This window comes from Procambarus clarkii, chromosome 93 (assembly GCF_040958095.1).
Source record: "Procambarus clarkii isolate CNS0578487 chromosome 93, FALCON_Pclarkii_2.0, whole genome shotgun sequence".
Lineage (NCBI taxonomy): Eukaryota > Metazoa > Arthropoda > Malacostraca > Decapoda > Cambaridae > Procambarus > Procambarus clarkii.
This window is the reverse complement of record NC_091242.1, coordinates 8,239,895-8,261,753: the sequence shown is the minus strand read 5'-3', so window position 1 is coordinate 8,261,753 and position 21,859 is coordinate 8,239,895. Positions and strand designations below refer to the sequence as shown.

Genomic DNA, 21,859 nt, shown 5'->3' with positions numbered 1-21,859 from the left:
CCCGTTTATGAATGAAAAACGGTTTACACACGACCCACAACTGCTGACATTCGAACATATCCGGAACATATGCTTCACTGACGAATTTTGTTCGAATCACTACGCTATAAATGCTTCACCCACGTACTACAAATACAAATAATCGCCAACAGAACCTAAACACCTAACCTAACCTATCCTATGCCTATATATCCACAATATGCTAATATATTATTAATTTATACTTGAGAAAATTCCTGTTTTGAATGAACATTATGTTAAAATTTATGAATGCGTCTGTGGGGTTGACCGCTGGATGTAATGGACTTGAGTCGAGGACGGGTTGCTTTATCGACTGAGCGTCTGGCAGTTATAAAGGCAGCGTCTGGGATGATCTCGGACGTAGGTTCGAATCCTCGTCACGGCTCTTGTGGATTTGTTCATTTCATGCGTCACTCTATTGTGATTTCTGTGTGTAATGTGTTGGAACGTTTGTTCCCAGTAGCTGAATCTAAAACAACAACAACATAGGAGGGAGGTAAGAAACAACTGTGAAGCAGTGAGGCAACTGTGTAGCAGTGAGACAACTGTGTAGCAGTGAGACAACTGTGTAGCAGTGAGACAACTGTGTAGCAGTGAGACAACTGTGTAGCAGTGAGACAACTGTGTAGCAGTGAGACAACTGTGTAGCAATGAGACATTTGGACTTATATAATATTTGAACTTTGAGACGATCGCAGAAGGTAGCCCTTAATGCGCAGAAGGCGGCAAGCCCCACCTTTGCTCCACAGCCATGAAAGCTGTGTGAGAGCACACCACAATTTATATTATATATATATATATATATATATATATATATATATATATATATATATATATATATATATATATATATATATATATATATATATATATATATATATATATATATATTATATATATATATATATATATATATATTATATATTTATATAATTATATATTTATATATATATTATATATATATATATATATATATATATATATATATATATATATATATATATATAAAATATTGGATGAGAGAGAGAGAGAGAGATGTTTGACGAACTTGAAAATGATAGCACTTTCGAGGCCAGTACACTAATCTCCAAGGAAGACACAATCGGAAAATGTGGGCGGAGTACAACAATTAAGGTAAATTGCTTCATTTCAAACAAAAATATGAAACCATGTAACTGCAGCTGATATTGAAACTGAATGTAGTTTTGAACTGTATATGTTTAAGCAAATGATATCAAACACCTCTCTTCAGTTTCCCAAGTTTGTATATTTCTCTGCGAGTGTACCCATGCTTGATGGTATCCAATTGCAATGGGGAGAGATAATTTTGTTACTGTCTTGTGCACTGAACATGGAGTCTTCAATTTCGAAGTGTCTAGGACAGGAAGATTCTCCGTTTTGATAAATATTCCACCAAAATCTTGCTTGCAGTCTGCAATAGACTACGCACCTGGAACCACGACAGCCTGCTGCATTACCAGCCGAGTTAAACCTTATCTTTTGCATTGGGTCGTTGGTGCAAAGTATATATTCTTAAAATTGTATAACTTGTTGTCTCACTCAGATGCAATGACAAGTTATTAAGATCTCTTTTAAATTAACTTTATAATTGAGCCATAGATCTCTTGAGATATCTTGAGGTTACCTTGAGATGATTTCAGGGCTTAGCGTCCCCGAGGCCCGGTCCTCGACCAGGCCTCCATTTTGTTACACACCCCCAGCAAGCAGCCCGTAGGAGCTGTCTAACTCCCAGGTACCTATTTACTGCTAGGTGAACAGGGGGCATCAGGGTGAAAAAAAACTCTGCCCATTTGTTTCCGCCTCCACCAGGGATCGGACCCGGAACCTTAGGACTACGAATCCCATGCGCTATCTACTCAGCTGTGAGGCCCACCAGTGCAATTATAGATAGTGCAATTATTTATATGTAATAACGAACTTGAGAATGTGGTAATATACTTCTGAAACATTTAATTAATTAACTGACGAAGAGTTTGTGTGGTTGGTTGGAGGCAAGTTCTGGACGCCGTCGCTCGCCCTTATTCAGCGTGGCCTTCCTGGCATTCCAGCTTCCTCAAATTTTCCACAGATCAGGAAAATGAATGCCTTTATTAACTATTTTTCTGTTAATAAGTTGGCACACTTAAACTAGTCGGTAAGAGCGACAGCCTCGCTTCTGACAGGGTTGGGCACTGTTTAGTTTAGTTCGTTTATTATGCACCCCATACCCATTGTTGGGCACTGTTTCTTCACTCTGTCCTCTTCCAAGTGCTATATAGTCATATTAGGGCACGTACCCAACTGTGCCCCGATCTCTCTCCCTCTATTCCCCACTCTCCCCTCCTCCTCTCATTTCTCTTTTCCAATCACCCCCCCCTTTCTTCACATCTCCTCTCTCCACCTTTTTTCCCCTAAGAACCCTCCTCCTCATCCCTTCTCCTTCCACCTTTCTCCCCGACAGTCCCCCCTCTCACATCTCTCCACCCTTATTCACATTTTCTCCGCCTCTCTACCTGTCTCCCCCACCCACTCTCTCTCCTTCCCTCTCTTCTACCATCCCACTCTCCCCTTTTCTCCTACATTATCTTCCCCTCTCACCATTTTCCTTCCTTTTACTTTGCCCGAAACGCTATGCGTACTAGTGGCTTTAGGTATTGTATGTACTCTCTCTATCTTTAAATCCAACATTATGTATGTAACTCAATGTATGTGAATTTACTTGAATAAAAAATCCAAATCTAAATCTTCTTTTCCCATCACTCTTTCTCAGAAAATATAATACTGAATTATTAGTGTGTGGTTTGGTCAACATATTGAATTCATGTTCATTTTCCAGTAAAGAAATCCAAGGACTCTGCCCTGAAAGATTCGAACACGGTCAGCCAGGGCCTCGATGTCCCTTGACGTGTCCAGTACTATAACCACTCGGCCAAACTGACTGTACAAAAGTATTGAAAGTCGTCGGGCCCTTAACCCAATACCCGACAGCTCTCGTTGACTATTTTGGGCACAGATATTTCATCAAATCACCATTCAAGCTTGACCCCTGAGGCATGATGAGCAGATTTTGGTTCTCTCATAAACAGCAGCATCTGGGATCCTGAAGGGCAGTGTATTCCCGGCGGTGGAAGAGTGCAGAGGAAATAAAAGGGGAAACATAGGTGGGAGAGCAACGGCCGGCTCCTTGGTCCTGGATTCACTAGTGTATTATAAGTAACTGTCCCCATTCTTCAATAATATTTACATATTAAAATTATTACTTTTAATCGAAATCTCAGTTAGGATCACCTCAGCTATGATTTTTGAAATGATTTCGGGGCTTTAGTGTCCCCGCGGCCCGGTCCTCGACCAGGCCTCCACCCCCAGGAAACAGCCCGTGACAGCTGACTAACTCCCAGGTACCTATTTACTGCTAGGTAACAGGGGCATCAGGATAAAAGAAACTCTGCCCAATGTTTCTCGCCGGCGCCCGGGATCGAACCCGGGACCGCAGGATCACGCGTCCAGTGTTCTGTCCGCTCAGCCGCCGGCTCCCTTAAATGATTAAATAAACAATTTTAATAATTAAATGTCAAACTTTAACGTGTTAAGTCTGAATAATCCTCGCCATCCTGCCTGGTGCATTGAGTATGCTGCCAAGTGCTATACGCATTAGTATTATATCCTTCCCCTTTTAATTGTCTGAAATAACCCATGGTCAAGTCACCCTCTACGAATATTGCAGGATTATCAGAATGTCCTTAGTGATAAACACATTACATGAGTGAGGATAAAGCGAGTGAAAACATTGCCCGAAACGCTATGGGAACTAGTGGCTTTAGGTATTGTATGTACTAGCTCTATCTATAAATCCAACATTTTGTTTATAACGAATCTTCTATGTATGTACTTTTACCTGAATAAACATTTGGTTTGATTTGATTTGATGTGAAAGTGTTTCCTATCTTTGTCCCACCTGTCCTCGGGCATAAGGGATGAGGGGCCCTCAACAGGTGACAACGAGTGTTGACACCTGCCAGGACTTAATACCGACTCACCTTCTGTGGTTGAGTGTTCAATAAACCCTTGAACTATATGTTTAACACATCTCTAACCCTGTCCATGGAGGACAGAAGAAAATGTATATATGCTGGTTAGCATTGTAAATGTGTGGCCACGTCTGTGGTAGAAAATAATAATAATATAAAAAAAAGGACTTAATACCCGCTACTTTTGCTGGCTGATACCTGGAAAACTAAGAACCATAACCTAACAGTGTCAGTTTTCCTTGAAGCCAAAGACAAAATTAACAAGGTGGTGGCAATGAAAACATAAGGTAACCAATAATAGTGATAACAAATTACTGTGAGCAACACCATTTATGTAAGATCATATCCCCAGCTAACAATCGTCTTGCAATCGGGGGTGGTGGAAGGCTATAAGAATGAGGTACGGGTATTACAATATGTTCAATACAATTATCAATGGACATGCCGAAAGACGTTAACAGGACTACGAACATCAAATTGGTACTTACCGAACTGTAGGATGAGACTCATTTCACTTCTGCAGGTTCACAGGTAAAGACTGTAGATCTGTCAATAACAAAATGACCGCGTTTAAGTTGGTATGTTATCAATAATAATAATAATAACAATAATAATAATAATAATAATAATAATAATAATAATAATAATAATAATAATAATAATAATAATATACTTGAAACATGTTACAATAAGTATTCTAAGGTACACACTGTAATTTATATAAAGCAAAGGGTTTCGGGCATAACTTAACATAATTAGATAATTTATTAATAATACTGAGCTAGAAGTAAACTAATAATATATCTGAAATTCATCAAATTATTTAAAATTTATATATGACATTTAAAAATAAAATAAATGAAAGGCATGGACTACTTAAATATAGAAATTGTAGTTACAGCAACGGCACAGCTGTACAATGAAAAGTAATTCACAATATTCACAATAATTAAGTAATTATAAAAAGAAGGCGCTAAGCCGCGAAAACTATGTAAGAAGATAAGAATAGGGGTAACTGCAGAAGGCCTATTGGCCCATACGAGGCAGCTCCTATGTAGCACAATCAAAGTTGCCAAAGGGCACGGACTGAGGAATGAATGACTACGTAGAAGTCGAAATAAGGTACGTCTTTGTAGGAAATAGGACAAGTGTGGATAACGTCGTCGTCTCTTCAATTTCTAGTGTGTGGTTGGTCAACAAGTGTGGATCTAGCCTCCACAGCGGCAGCATCCGCACGCGCATGTAAGGAAATACCAATATGCAGGCGAGGAGTCACAATAACGTAGCTGAAAAATGATGACCAGACCACACACTAGAAAGTGATGGGACGACGACGTTTCGGTCCGTCCTGGACAAGTCGCACAATTGACTTGAGAATGGTCCAGGACGGACCGAAACGTCGTCGTCCCTTCACTTTCTAGTGTGTGGTTTGGTCAACACCAATATGACTGGGAACCCAGCTAAACTCGACTGTCTTAAATTTGCTGACGATAAGAAACGGCCAATGTTGAATTTCGACTACCACAGGATGGACTGGATTAAAGGACTCCAGAGCCATGAGGGCACTGCGACTCCCACCCACTCACTGCTCTAGAGTCATTTAACCCTAAAACACCTTATACCTTAAAACACATTTAGGTACATCTGCATTTGTGCAGGTACCCTAGACTATATCAAAGGGAGTACAGTGTGTGTCCAGAACTAGCTACTTGATGCTAAAAGTCCCATAACACAGGATGGTTAGTCATACAGTCATGTATGTATATATGTATGTATTTTATATTTTACATTATATATGTCCAAATGTCATCTTTGTTCGAGGTGAAGAAAAATAAATAATTAACTGTAGAATATATTACACTTATTATGAATTTACACAACGTTTCGAACCTACATGGTACTGTGATGAGTACCACGAGTACATGGTACTCATGTCTGTGCCATGGTACAGCATGAACTTGTCAACATAATCAGTTTATGATGATATGCTGCCTCACTCCTCTACCACCACTCTTGCCTCACCAGCACCACAACATAAGAGCCTTCCCGGCCAGCTGCTGCCCTCCTCTTCATTCTCCACTACTCGTACAGACATCACAGGGTGAACACATACAAATATCAGAGTTCAGAATGCTTTTGAAGCTAATCATTACTTAAATATTACTACTGATGTTTAGATGACAGTGGTGCATTTTGAAAGTGAAATAATAATTCAGTGATAATCTCGGTGTCCGAGCTAACAGAGGTTAAAATTTCAAAATTGTTGAAAAATGGGCTCTATCGACAACTCAACAGTTTCTTCAAACTTCAAAACGGAAGAAGACCAGTCACGTGTGATTGACGGCGGACAGGCTGAGGACCATTTAAGAACAAGTGAAGTTAGCACAGAAATTGAAATTGAAGGAAATGATTCTCAAGATTCAACACTGGTGACAGTTGAAGAGCATGGAAATGAACAGGACTCTACACAAATAATGCATAATGGCGTGCGGTATGACGAGTATTCACGTGGTAAGCATGAGAGTACTGTTGGTAAAAGAGAGACTGAGACACAGATATGCAGAACAAATTCTTCATTGCAGAGTTCAAATACGCTCAATGGATCCGTTTTATCTCTATGTTCCGTGATAAGTAGTTCTCCGCTACAAAGACCACATGAAAGCCAGATCACAAATATTTCATTTCCGCAGCAACCGGAGGATTTTTCTGAAGATCAACAAATAAATTCTAGTGCTCTAATTCGTGGAGTGTTAATTCCACGATACACCTTCAATCAAGAGATTACATCACATCCTGGGCTAGGGCTTAGTTGCCCACCTGTATCCTACAGTCAAAGCTTGCACAGCTTAGAGACTGCCCACGTTAATGTACGCATACAACAAATCTTAGACAGAGTCGTCCACAGGCGAAATCAATCCAGACGCCAAGTATGCTATCATAGGTCCTACCTAGACCTGGACGGACCGCCTTGCTACATCTGTTCTATGTCAGACCAACCACCAAAATACAAGATAAAAAGGTCAGCACGGCAAAATGCCAACATTAAAATCATGAGTGTACTTCAGTGTTTGGAAACTTTAAAGATTGCTCGCAGTCTTCAGATCTTAAACAATGGAAGATCTGCTGGGATTATTTATAGTACAGCACAAAATCCAAATGTTGCATTATCTGGATCAACCGTTCCCGAAATGTCACTTAGTGAGACTGGAGAACACGGAGTATACTGTATCGACTACAGCCCTGGGGTCCACCACCAGACTATTATATCTTATCAGAGTAATAATACCCAAGCGTCAACCTCGCTAGAGAGCAACCCGGACAGCATTCACCACTCACAGGACACACACACACCCCACATTTCACCTGCATCTCCTGTACCTACAACCCACAGAACCAGTTCCCTGTGTGAAGTGCCTCCACCCTACTCGCCACCTAACCCAAGATCTCTCGAATCTGGGTACTTCGTTCAACGAGAACAAGAACAAGCGCATCACCAGAGGGAAAATGTGACCTGCATAATTAGACGTTTTCGATGCTACACAAGCATGTGAGTTATTTGTTCATTTTATCTGCAACCATAATTAAATGGAATCCCGGCCGCAGTCCGCTGCGTGCTGGGATATTGTTGGAGAGCGAGCATAAGTTTTATTTTGTTATTTATTGACGCTGAAGGCGGCTAGTGTATTTATTTATTTATTTATTTATATTTATACAAGAAGGTACATTGGGTTTGTGAGAGTACATAGCATAATGTGTGTACATTCTTGTAAAGCCACTAGTGCGCACAGCGTTTCGGGCAGGTCCTTAATCTAACAGATAATATTAAGTAGATAAATTCTAGCAAAATTGTATTGTACGGTAGCGGCATTTATCCTAAATTTGCTTGTCCATTTTCAAGAATGAAGATTATTGTTTAGCTGCATCTCTTAGGAATCCATTCCTGCCCTATGCGGTTACATTTCAAATTCATCAGTTGGAACATATATAATATTTGGTGTAGCAGATTGTTAATCCCATGACCAATATGCTGAAATCTACAGTTCAGATCTATTGTCTTGTGTATGAGCCTGTCCTGTGTGACAGTGAAAACGAGTTGCACCTCACTGCAATAAGACCTAACTGAATTACGTCGATTATGCAAACTAACATATCCTGTCAAAAAAAATTAATAATAAAAAATAATAAGCGCAAAAAATAGCAGACCACAAAAAAGTATTGACCAGACCTAAGTGTAATTTTTTACATCATTAATTAGGATAATACAACCTGCACACACACATCAGTTGATTGACGGTTGAGAGGCGGGACCAAAGAGCCAGAGCTCAACCCCCGCAAGCACAATTAGGTGAGTATTGACAACTGGTAACGAGACTTCTCACACTGAACGTTTACATATTAACACGATATTATTATACATTGCAAGTAAGACTTTTTGTTAATGACACCATAGTTTTCAACATTAAATCCAACTTCTAATCCTGAACAACCCATCCCCCTGAAAAGATAGTACTTTTTTGTAGCTATGTGCAAGACCGTAAATATATCGCCGTGATGGATATGTTATATATAAAAGATATGTTATTCTTAATAAAAATATATATTATTAAAATAAAAAGATATATTATTAAATTAAAAAGATACATTATTCTTAATAAAAAGATATATTATTCTTAATAAAAAGATATATTATTCTTAATAAAAAGATATATTAATCTTAATAAAAAGATATATTATTCTCATTAAACGATATTTTATTCTTAATAGAGATATATTATTTTTAATAAAATATATTTTATTCTTAGTAAAGCATTATTCTTAAATATATTAATCACATATAAATAATGAACCAAAAAAAAAAAAAAATATATATATATATATATAGAGAGAGAGAGAGAGAGAGAGAGAGAGAGAGAGAGAGAGAGAGAGAGAAAGAGAGAGAGAGAGAAAGAGAGAGAGAGAGAGAGAGAGAGAGAGAGAGAGAGAGAGAGAGAGAGAGAGATATAAGAGAAAGAGAGAGAGAGAGAGAGAGAGAGAGAGAGAGAGAGAGAGAGAGAGAGAGAGAGAGAGAGAGAGAGAGAGAGAGAGAGAGAGAGAGAGAGAGAAATATGCAATTTTATCTACCATTATAATATTATCTTATTGGTTAAGCCTGAACTTCTATATTTCAGGCTGTACAGCATAGTGTACTCCGTGTTACTGGCAACAATAACAACAATATTGTTGCTCGGACATGACCAGCCAGTCTTCGTCCTTGCCAGCATCGTAATATTTTTCACTGTTTTCGTCTTCCTGCCAGTTATCTGGTGTCTCAAGTTCGTACTTCGCTGGAAGGCTGGTGATTTGCAAATGGATGATACGACAACTGAAAGATCTATTGCAATACACTTCCCACTGCTTTGAATGCCTCGATCACAGCATTCAAATTCAAAATTCAAATGTTTATTCAGGTAAAGTACATATATACAAGGTGTGATACAAACATTGATGGATTTATATAGAGCTAGTACATACAATGCCTAAAGCCACTATGACGCAAAGCGTTTCGGGCAGCATGAGTGTAATTCTGTAAGTTCTACTAAGCTACTGCATATCTAATTAATGTTTTGCAATTAATTACATTGTAACATGTTCATATTTAATAATACAAAATGTTAGATTAAGTCAATATTTAAATGATTATGTGATATAATTTGAAAAATTCTTTGTCCATAATATGTGTAGCCTCCAATACCTATGGGATAGGACTGAGATCTTTGTCATGAATCGCGTTCAGTAATGTAAAAATTATTAATTTAATGATGGTAACAGAGTCCATTTCATGTGGTCTCCATCTCATGTTGGCCTCCGAATGCATGATAGAGCTGATAAGTTAGCCAAAGAATCTGCCTTTAAAGACGTTGAGTGTAACCTTGGGTTGTCAATGAGCAATCTGAGACCAGCAGTACAACAAGAACTTCAACAAAATCTTTTAGATCAGAGGCAAAGTGAAACCGACACCAGTAATTCCATCTATCATCAATCATGCAAGAGGGGCCACAGATCTATGGTTCATCCAATAAAATCAGCAGACTTCTAGATGTTACTACTGCTCGGCTTAGACTCGGTTACAAGTATCTCTGGGAATTCTCATTATCTGCTGATGTAGACCTGAACAAATGTAAACTGTGTCAACAAAATTATTCGCACACCCTCCGTCACTATGTGATGGAGTGTGAAAAGATACGTTAATTCAGGGACAATTCTGTAACCAATGTTTCAGCAATGTGTAAATATTTCATTCAAAATGATCTGCTATCAGAAATTTTAGCCAAATATCCCCAGTTAGCAAACTGTAGGTAGTAACCGAGTGATTGTAACCTATCCACCGCTGCCCACTGGATGGGGGGCGGTGTGCAGGACAAACATATTAATTGTGACACTAGCTCTCCACATGTCAGTTGCTTAATTTAGAAACTGTACTTGTGGTCGATCTCGAACCCATTGTTGATGTGATGACTTATAATGAATTTTGTAAGTAGCTCATCAAGATTGTAACTTGCTTAGCTAAATGAATTGTGGGGTTCAGTCCCTGAGCCCATTATGTGCCTCTGTAACCCTTTCCACTACCGCCCACAAGATGTGTATGGGGTGCATAATAAATGAACTAAACTAACTAATGTAAAATGTAAATCGGACTGAGATGGAATGACTTTTATCTCAATGATCTCTTTTAAGTCTGTACAGACTATAGTAACCTACTACATTTTATTTGTAAACAAATGGGTGAACCAAATACACCTTCAGATAGATAATGTAAATATTGATAATAAAAATATGGGAAAGTTCCGTGGCCTATACATTTATCGTTTATTTATTTATTTATTCAAATACAAGAAGATATACAATGAGTTGTTATGGGGGTTCATACGTTGATGGGTGAATAGTACATTCTTGCAAAGTCACTTAATTGCACACATTGTGTTTCGGGCAGATCCTTAAGTTAACAAATAAGCGTAATGATAGGTACATTGTAACATAATTTTAATTCATATGATAATGAACATCAGTTAAAAAGAGATCAAATAAAATAATATGATGTAATTGCATTTCTACATTGTAATTAATATTCTGGGTGAGTGAGTAGCACAAGATACTAGTGTGAGTTGATGGCACAAGATGGGATACTCTGAAGATGAAATTAGGTACTTCATAGGAACTTTTGACAAAAGTAAAGGTTGAACAATTTGTTTAATTCATTAGGGAGAGAGTTCCATATACTGTATTAGGCCCTTTTTATTTGCATGGATTTAGTCTGACTCAGGGAATTTTAAATACACATTTTTTTTTTAATATTCCCAGTATAATAAATACTGTAAATATTGATAGTTGACTGTTGATTTACAGTCTCCGTGGTGTAGTGGTAAGACACTCGCCTGGCATTCCGCGAGCGCTTTGTCATGGGTTCGTATCCTGGCCGGGGAGGATGTACTGGGCGCAAATCCTTAACTGTAGCCTCTGTTTAACGCAACAGTAAAATGTGTACTTGGTTGTAACAACGATTCTTCGCGGCGGGGATCCTATTCCTGGGACTTGCCCGAAACGCTACGCGTACTAGTGGCTGTACAAGAATGTAACAACTCTTGTATATATCTAAAAAAAAAAAAATAGTATAATGATCATCGGTTCTATTACTTATTCGGTAACTTCCAACAGTTTTAGTTAAATAGACAAGAGACTTAACTTCAATACTCAAATACAGCACATACCCAAAAAAGGTCTCTAAAACTGTTTGTATTCTCTCAAACTTAGAAATTATGTCTCCCACTCTGCTCTTCTCTCACGATACTACTCATTTAATCTATCCCTATCTAAGTTACGATGTCTGTGTTAACCTAGTTGTGCTTGCGGGAGTTGAACTCTGCTCTTCCGGCCCGCCTCTCAACTGTCAATCAACTGTTACTAACAACTATTTTTTTCCATACCACACACACCCCAGGAAGCAGCCCGTGACAGCTGACTAACTACCAGGTACCTATTTAATGCTAGGTAACAGGGGGCATCAGGGTGAAAGAAATTCTGCCCATTGTTTCTTGTCGGCGCCCGGAATCGAACCCGAGACCACAGGATCACGCGATCTAGCGTGAACCATGGGGTTCCACTGCAAACTGCCTCAAGCCCACTATCCAACTAGCAAAAATCAGTTATTCGAACTATAACAAATTCTGTCTTTGGACAACACAATAACCCTCTGTTCACATTCCTGAGCTTGCTAATCATTCACTCCACCATTCTCTTATGCTATTTACACTTACAAAGCCCTATTCTTAAATTCTAATCTTGCTTTGAAACTTTTCCTAAATGGATATGATAGAACTGGTGTAACAGAACACCATAAATATATATCTATTTAATATTCCCAGTCTGACAAGCAAATAAAAAGGACCGAAATATATGGAACTGACGCCCTAATGAATTAATAAAATTGTCCAATACTTTATTAAAAAAGAAATGAACAATGAGATGCCTAATTTAATTTTCATAGTATTCCATCTTGTGTTCATAACTCAAAGTATCATGCCCTACTAACTCTCCTAGTGCTTTACAATCTAGAAATGCAACTTCATCAGTATAATTTATTTTATCACCACGTTATGTTGATGTAGTAATTAAGTTAGTTCAAATTCTCTTACTATGTACCTAACATTACATTTATTTTTATACAATAGTGAATATTCTATGCATAGCTTTAGGGCCTGCACAAAACGGCTATGCATGCTAGTGGGTTTTACAATAACGTAAAAACTTGTGTACAGTATATATAAATAAAAAATAATAAAAAAGACTAACCATCTAGCTGTAAGATGGATTATTAGATAACTCATAGCTAGCTTTTGATTTATAACGTGTAATCCTTCATATAGAATTGAATATCAGCACATTGTTGTGTATTTTTGGAGACCAGTGTTGTTGTTATGCCTTACTCGTTCCCTTATGTTTACCAATTGTTTTCACCTGACCCCATTGTTCGAGCCATTTGTATTCACCTGACCCAATATTAGTATAAATATTATGTCCTGTACTGTAACATCACTTGAGAATGAACCATATAGGTTCGAAACGTTGTGCAATTTTATAATAAGTGTAATACATTTTATAGTTATTCACTTTCTTTTCTTCACCTTGAAAACGAACATGACTTTTGGTGAACTGCTCTTCTAACTAAACCCTGATGCAAGAGAGCACTAGTAAGAGGGATAGAAGCCCTAAACCAGAAAATAGTTAATACGGAATATGCTGTCATATTCAATGAGACGTCTACACACACATACATATTATGTGTGTGTATATATATATATATATATATATATATATATATATATATATATATATATATATATATATATATATATATATATCGTACCTAGTAGCCAGAACGCACTTCTCAGCCTACTATGCAAGGCCCAATTTGCCTAATAAGCCAAGTTTTCATGAATTAATTGTTTCTCGACTACCTAACCTAACTTTTTTGGCTACCTAACCTAACCTAACCTATAAAGATAGGTTAGGTTAGGTAGGGTTGGTTAGGTTTGGTCATATATCTACGTTAATTTTAACTCCAATAAAAAAAAATTGACCTCATACATAATGAAATAGGTAGCTTTATCATTTCATAAGAAAAAAATTAGAGAAAATATATTAATTCAGGAAAACTTGGCTTATTAGGCAAATCGGGCCTTGCCTAGTAGGCCGAGAAGTGCGTTCTGGCTACTAGGTACGACATATATATATATACATATATATATATATATATATATATATATGTATATATATACATATATATATATATATATATATATATATATATATATATATATATATATATATATATATATATATATATATATATATATCCTTTTAACACTCAACCCACCAGGTGTGTGTATATATATATATATATATATATATATATATATATATATATATATATATATATATATATATATATTCAGATTCAGATTCAGATTCAGATGTTTATTCAGGTAAGGTATATACATACAAGTGATGTTACATTAATGGATTGATATATAGATAGAGCAAGTACATACAATGCCTAAAGCCACTATTACGCAATGCGTTTCGGGCAAGAAAAACATTAATATCTAGAACTTAATACTAATTGAGCATAAAGAATAAAAAGTGTTGAGAACAAATACAAATAAAGATAAAAAAAGGGGGAACATGACTGAAAAAACAGCACAAATACAATAGGTTGACAAACAGTGTTGATTAAAAAAAAAAAGAAAATAACAGACATGGGTTGACAATAGAGGAGTGAGGTAGATTACAGGGAATTTATTAGGTAGTGTTTAGTTTTTATCTTAAACTGGTTGAGAGAGGTACAGTCTTTAACATGGTTGGGAAGGTCATTCCACATTCTGGGCCCCTTGATTTGCAGAGCATTTCTAGTTTGATTAAGACGTACTCTAGGAATATCAAAACTGTATTTATTTCTGGTGTGGTGCTCATGGGTTCTGTTACAACCTTCTATGAAGCTTTTAAGATCGGGATTGGCATTATAGTTTAGCGTTTTATATATGTATAAAACACATGAGAGAATGTGCAGTGACTTAATATCTAACATATTCAGAGATTTGAGTAGGGGTACCGAGTGATGTCTGGGCCCAGAGTTGGATATTGTTCTAATAGCGGCTTTGTGTTGGGTAATTAGAGGACGTAAGTGATTTTGGGTAGTAGAACCCCAAGCACAAATACCATAGTTGAGATAAGGATAGATAAGGGAGTAATAGAGAGTCACCAGGGCAGGGCGTGGTACATAATATCTGATCTTAGAAAGAATGCCCACAGTTTTTGAAACTTTTTTTGATATATTTAGAATGTGTCCCTGGAAATTCAGCTTGTGGTCAATGAGAATGCCAAGGAATTTGCCATCTAATTTGTTACAAATTTGGGTATTGTTTATTTTGAGATTTATAAGACTAGAGGATTTATTGCCAAACAGAATATAGAAAGTTTTGTCAATGTTAAGGGTGAGTTTGTTGGCAGTTAGCCAAAGATGGACTTTATTTAGCTCAGTATTTACTGTGGCATTTAGAGCAAGAGGGTCAGGACTGGAGTAAATGAAGGTTGTGTCGTCAGCAAATAGAATTGGTTTGAGGTATATGATATATATATATGATATATTGATATATATATATATATATATATATATATATATATATATATATATATATATATATATATATATATATATATATATATATATATGTCGTACCTAATAGCCAGAACGCACTTCTCAGCCTACTATGCAAGGCCCGATTTGCCTAATAAGCCAAGTTTTCATGAATTAATTGTTTTTCGAATACCTAACCTAACCTAACTTTTTCTGCTACCTAACCTAACCTAACCTATAAAGATAGGTTAGGTTAGGTTAGGTAGGGTTGGTTAGGTTTGGTCATATATCTACGTTAATTTTAACTCCAATAAAATAAAATTGACCTCATATATAATGAAATGGGTAGCTTTATCATTTCATAAGAAAAAAATTAGAGAAAATATATTAATTCAGGAAAACTTGGATTATTAGGCAAATCGGGCCTTGCATAGTAGGCTGAGAAGTGCGTTCTGGCTACTAGGTACGACATATATATATATACATACTTGTTTTATTAGAAAAGCATAGCAGGCCAATGAATTTGGACTTTCTTGACATTTTACGGCTATGATAAACACAGTCTGAATGGTTTAACTTGCTCACAAGCAATTGTTAGTTATACTAATACATGGTGCGAAGGTCTTACCATAGGATACAAGCCTCGCGTAATTAAAATAAATATATGTTGCTTTTGATCATATTGGGTTAAGGGGGTTAAATTAAATCACTTGGGAGAACAGATCGTTCTATGTACGCCGTGTTCATTGTGATAGTGCCCGTTAATAACAATATCGTCCATTGGTAAGAAGATATTTGTTAAAGATAGTATCACCACATAACAGTGGAAGCCTATTTAAATTCATGGTATATTAAATACAAATTCATGTCATATTAAATACAAATTCATGTTATCTTAAGTAAAAATTCATGTCATATTAAATAAAAATACATGTCATACTAAATAAAAGTTCATGTCATATTATATATAAATTCATCTCATATTAAATAAACATAAAAAATTATTTGTAGTTTTTATTTATTTATTTCATGTAGGCCTACGTCATATCTGACGCTGTTGTTGTTGTTTAAGAGAATAAAACAAATAAAAACTACTTGGAACAAAAAGTTCCAAGTAGCACGGGCTATGGTGATCCCGTAGACTACACTTAGGAGCTAAACTTGAGCAACTGTTTACATGGTAATTGACTTACCTGACTTGAGATAGGACTGTAAGACGATGATGAATAGTATTTGAGGTCAGATGAGACACTCTTAGTAGAAATGACTTAAGTTTTGTTTATACTTGAGAGTTCATATTACATGGTTCCTCATGCTGTTTGGGTCTCTTGGACTTACTGGTCAGGAATGACTATGTTTTAGGTCACTCTCTTAAACTTCGTTTGGGGTTAAAGACCCCAGCGCAGCAAGCTTACCAAATTCTGCAGGTTGCTTGTGTTTACGGCGATTTTGGTGAAGAGAGCCACTGCTGCAGCCCTCCACAGGCCGCCATCTTGCCGTCACTGTACGTCCCGGCCCGAATTTCCCGCCTTTTCGCCATTAAATTATTAATGATTAAACTAATACTTCGGGCGGGCTTGGAAATATATGTCGTCTCCATAATATTCTCAAGGGACATCCGCGAAAGTTGAAATGTCAATTAAGTATAGTTTGATATATTAATAATATGCTTAGGCTAGTTGTTCACGTTTTTAGATGTTTCCTCAATGATCATGGTAAACCTATTTAGCTTGCGTGAGTTTCGGTTTTTAATCAAGAAATTTAACTTTTGAAAAGTTACCTAAAGTATACTGACACAGCCTATCAGACAAATAGTGGAACAGATTCATCAAGCAGTTTGCAAGTACTTACAAATCAATCTTTGGGGTAGTAAAGATTTTGTTTAGTTACTGTTTAATGATATCTGATATATCACTTCAACAAAAAATACATTGTGTTATCCAATGATAACTTTAAAAATAATAACTGGATTGTAATTAAGTTTTACTGATTGATTGCATTTGAATCTAGGAATATTCCACTATAATAGTTGAGTGATTTGACTTATATTATTGCCTCTGGATCCCAAAGACGTTTTTGGCCTATACAAATTTTGAAAGGATACAATAAATTTGATCATCGTAAGTGTGCCGATGAATTATGAATGGTTTAAATAAGGGTTGAAAAGAGAGAAGTGTTGACGGCTGTGTTGTTTTTGGCAGAGTTAAGCATTCTTCTAAGTGCCCTTTTATTCAAAATGACGTGTCCCCAAATATTTTTTTATTTGAGAAAAGTAATCAAAGATCGACAAATTACTCCTTGCAATTAAAACTAAATTTAGTTGTTTCAAATGTCCTGCTTTTCATTTTTTTACATAACATCTCTTTTTGATAATTGAAGTTGGCAAATTATTATGTAAGTAATTCGTCTTGCCGGCCACTAAATAGTCTGGCACCAGCCCTGAACATAGTTCATTTACTTAATATTTTGTCAGTTTTGTCAAGGTAACGGACTTTCTCAGGAAATTGAAATTGAAATAAGTTTATTGAGGTAAAATACACACAAAGGGATGAGGTAGCTCAAGCTATTCTCACCCCGTTCAGTACATCGTGTGAACATACATAGACACACATCACAAACAATAAACATATTACTTTCTCAGGAGTGAGCGAGAAAATAGCCACACTACAGTACATACCAAAAACCCTGGATTAGATACAATTTTATAAGTTCACTGACATCCAGCCAAACAGCTTAAGGCTGACACAGATTGTGGATATATCAGGAATGATTCACTTTGTGTTGCTTTTCTGGAAGTCCCTCAATAATTTCCCGTTAAGCTCTCGTCCAGCTATGCCTTGGAGGCCACCTGCATCTGGAACCTGAGACCCACCATTGCCTACCGATCTCTGCACGTTGCGAATTGAGCTTAATGTGCGAATCAAAGATCAACCCAAAACTGATTTATGAAAAAACAGAAAGCATAGGTTGAAGCTGTGCAAACAGTAATTAGGTACACTCAGTTAACAAGGCATATTATTTCATTCACCTGTGGCTGTATGGGTCTCGAACCGTGGACCCCACGTGTGTGAGCCCAAAGCGCTATCGACTGGAATATGAGCAGTCTTAAATATGAAAGTTTCCAGAAACAGCATACTGCTCCAGTTTGGCAGCAGTATATTGCTTCTGGAAACTTTCCTTTTTAAGACTACTTATAGCCCAGTCGATAGAGCTTCGGCCTCACACGGTTCGAGACCTATACAGCCCAGGTGGCTGGGGTGAATGATATGGATATTTACACTCAAGTGTGGATACATGACAATTTATAAGGCATATTACTGTATTATTGCCGTGGTATGAACACCATAACCATGATGTGCCTGACCACCACAAGGTGACCCGGGGCCGCATTCAACCTGCCTTTCTCACTCACCAGGAAGATGGGAACAGGGTGTCAGTGGGTAGCTGCTGAGACTCCCACCAGAAATGTCCATTTCATTACATTGAATGTTTGATTTTAGGGGGTTGTCGCCCAGTCAAAGAGAGCCTCGGGCATTTCACCATCACTGAAGTACATTGCAAGTGTGGTGAAGCCAGAGCCAAGATCTTTTTTTCTACACCAAAACAGACTATACAAAATTCTAGAGGCCAACAGCAAGGAAACAGAGCTAAGGAGCTAAGACAGTTGGCTAAATTCAAAGGCAAAAAGTATGCTAGGAAGCTAATAAGCAAGAGACCACAAGCCCAGAGCCAACAACCCCAGAAATTCAGCCTGTTGACCCGAAGACCACAGAGCTTCTTCTCCACAGAGCTCCATAAAGGAGCTCTGGGACACCAGGCTCCAGCCTCAACAACATTTAGACACCAAATCTAGAAACAGCGGGGCACACAATGCAAGCAGAGCCAAGCACACAGCCCAGTCAGAGATGAACACAGTCCAGTAACAACTGGACACAGCCTTGTAATAGCTGGGCACACAGATCCGGAACATCCTGGCACTTGGACTGGTTGGTTCAGTGGAGGCCTAACTTATTGCAGGTCTGCGTTCAATTCCTGATGTTCGAAGTGTTTGGACACCATTCCTTCCCTCTGTTCTTTCCCAGCTCCTTGTCCACATGTCCCAAGTGCTATATAAACATACTAGCTTTGTGCTTTCTCCTCATAATTACCTTACCTTACCTGGCACACAAACTTTAATGACAGCTGGTAATAGTAATTGCTGTATTTAAATTTAAATAAATTTGATACACCTGGATATTGATAATTTTTCAAAATTTCAGTAAAGATTTTGTCTTTTTATCAAGTTATTGTGCATTTTAAAAACATATACAGTACCAGTAGTCTTTTTTCTTCTACAAGTTGGTTCCCAATAAGATTTTAATTTGACTACCTTAACAACAATTCATTCTAAATTGGCAAAAATTCCCTGAAAAATGGTTTTCCATCAAATTTAAATTAAGATGATAATAAAATTTGCAGTACTATATATAACCATTTTTTATTTAGATACAGGTATGACTCTACTGACTGTGATTTTCTATTGTACATTGTAACGAACAATTAAGTGACCTAGTTAGGCCAAATTGTCTCTACTGCATTTTATGTAGCTATCTATAGACATGGTACAAAAGCCTTCACACATCATTAAGCTAAAGCTTACAGTATGAAAATGATAAAGCACTTGTTAGTACAAGCATGACTTCCATCATGATTGTTTAAATAATAATCAGACATTTTGGACAGCATAAATCATACACTGTTAAGCTTTGCACTGTTCAAACTTAAAATAGCATTACAAATTTATTGACAGGGTCACATTGCACTTTGGCTACAGAAGCCTATTCAGTCATGTAACTCAATAACCTGCATGCAGGAGTTTCCAAATCCATATGATTGAACTGCCTGCTCTAAGGTCAATAACTGTTTGTTATGAAGCTAGGTCATGTACAATATAGCAGAAATAAGATGTACTTGAAGTGTATAGGAATATCAGAGAAAAGGAGTATCACAGTCTTTGTACTATTGATTCCTTAGTGTGGTTAATCCAGCATGGGTAAATCCTAAGATATACTATTTGGAAATCCTTTTTTAATTAAAGTTCATAAATACTGTACATCTTATTTGCTTGACTACTAATTACAATGTCATTATGTCATTGTGACATAGTGACACTTTTATCTGTAATGGGAAGCCTAATTAATGTTCTGTTTTATTTTATAATACAATGAGCTTTTGATCACAGGCTTTAACCAATTTAGTGACACTAAATTCTACAGTAAATCACTCACCAATTAGTATAAGTGCTTTAATGTCTTTGGATTTTTTAAATTAATACTTTACAAAATTCATAGAATGCTATATAAAATCCAGAAATGAATACAATACCTGTAATTATCTATACACTTAAACTCATTATAATTTGCTTAAATATGCATAGCTTGATTACTTAATGTGGACAGATAACTACAAGCAGTAGCTAGTTATTAATGGGATTGGATCAAGTAGCCCTACAATGTTTTGATGTACAGTACATCAAACTGAATATTGTACTCACACTGAATATGGAAATTAAATATATTATATTGCTTTCTACATAACACTGCTCCCCAGTCTATCCATGCTCTGTATATTTACTTGAACATGTCTAGTACAGCTAGAGCTTCTGTTAACACTGTAATAAAAAAAGTACATAGTTCTTCATGTTGAGCAAAAGCTGCTAAGGTCAGTAACCAATAGCAAAATATACTCTTAATACCCATACAGCTAGGTGTCCAACTTTTGGGTATCTGGTCATCTCTGGCTCCCATCAATGTCAGCCAAAATAATTTTCATGTACAGTACCTTGGTCGAGCTGCCTGTTGCCTGGTAATAAATTAAATTAACTGCTACCACATTTTTTCCTACTAAATGATAGAATTGTCATCGCAACTGTTAGTCAGTCTGTGTCTGTAACTTCGACAACATCTCGCCATCATTACATGATCTTCCTTGTTGGACCATCATCTGGAGCTTCATTATTTATCTTACAGCTATTCCCTTCATGCCTCAACACTTGGCCAAAGTGCCTCATTCTTGATTTACACTAAGTCTTAACTGGTTTTAATCATCGGTGGTGGTGGTGGGTTTTTTTCATCGAGTGATATACCCAACAATCAGTATATATTATAAGCTGCTCTTTATTATTCGTTAAAACACAAATTTATAACCCATAAAGCAAAATATACCTCCCAGCTATAATGTAAACTTGAGTAAGTCCTTATTTTATTCTTATTTTAGTTTAATTTTCAATTACAGTACTGATACCTTTAAAGAAACAACATGCTCATCTGGTTTTTTCACTCCACTGTAACCCCCAGTTCTTTTTCCTTAATGACAAACAATTTGAAGTCACAATCTCAAAATCAAACATTTATCCTCAGTACACTGAATTCCCTTTTATTACATGTGCTTCAGAAATTCACCAAAACAATTAAAATGACTTAGGCCTTAATATCATGCCTTCTACCAATTGCTAATATTTATTATTTTTTGGAAAGAGTGACTAAAAATCAAAGTCTACACAATACATTGACAAGGTATCTTATACTCTTGACGTACAATCTCTTCTGACACACACTATGATGAATCTGTAAAATTTGATTCTTTACATTTCTTTGACTTA

The 21,859-nt window shown here is 36.7% G+C and overlaps 1 protein-coding gene and 1 long non-coding RNA gene across 3 annotated transcripts in view; one reads left to right on the top strand and one right to left on the bottom strand.

Moving 5' to 3' along the window:
* Window positions 1-16,702, bottom strand: part of LOC138359852 (uncharacterized) — a 79,674-nt gene extending 62,972 nt beyond the window's left edge. For both annotated transcript variants that reach the window (XR_011226077.1, XR_011226076.1), the window contains exons 1-2: window positions 16,413-16,702; window positions 4,538-4,595 (exon numbers count right to left, since the gene is read on the bottom strand). This is a non-coding gene — a long non-coding RNA (uncharacterized lncRNA). The remainder of the gene's footprint in view (window positions 1-4,537; window positions 4,596-16,412) is intronic.
* On the top strand, window positions 6,118-13,190 carry LOC123746765 (uncharacterized). Its single transcript, XM_045728515.2, has 2 exons — window positions 6,118-7,596; window positions 9,218-13,190. The coding sequence occupies exons 1-2, from the start codon at window positions 6,320-6,322 to the stop codon at window positions 9,447-9,449; spliced, it is 1,509 nt and encodes a 502-aa protein (XP_045584471.1). The 5' UTR covers window positions 6,118-6,319; the 3' UTR covers window positions 9,450-13,190.
* Window positions 16,703-21,859: the final 5,157 nt, after the last annotated feature.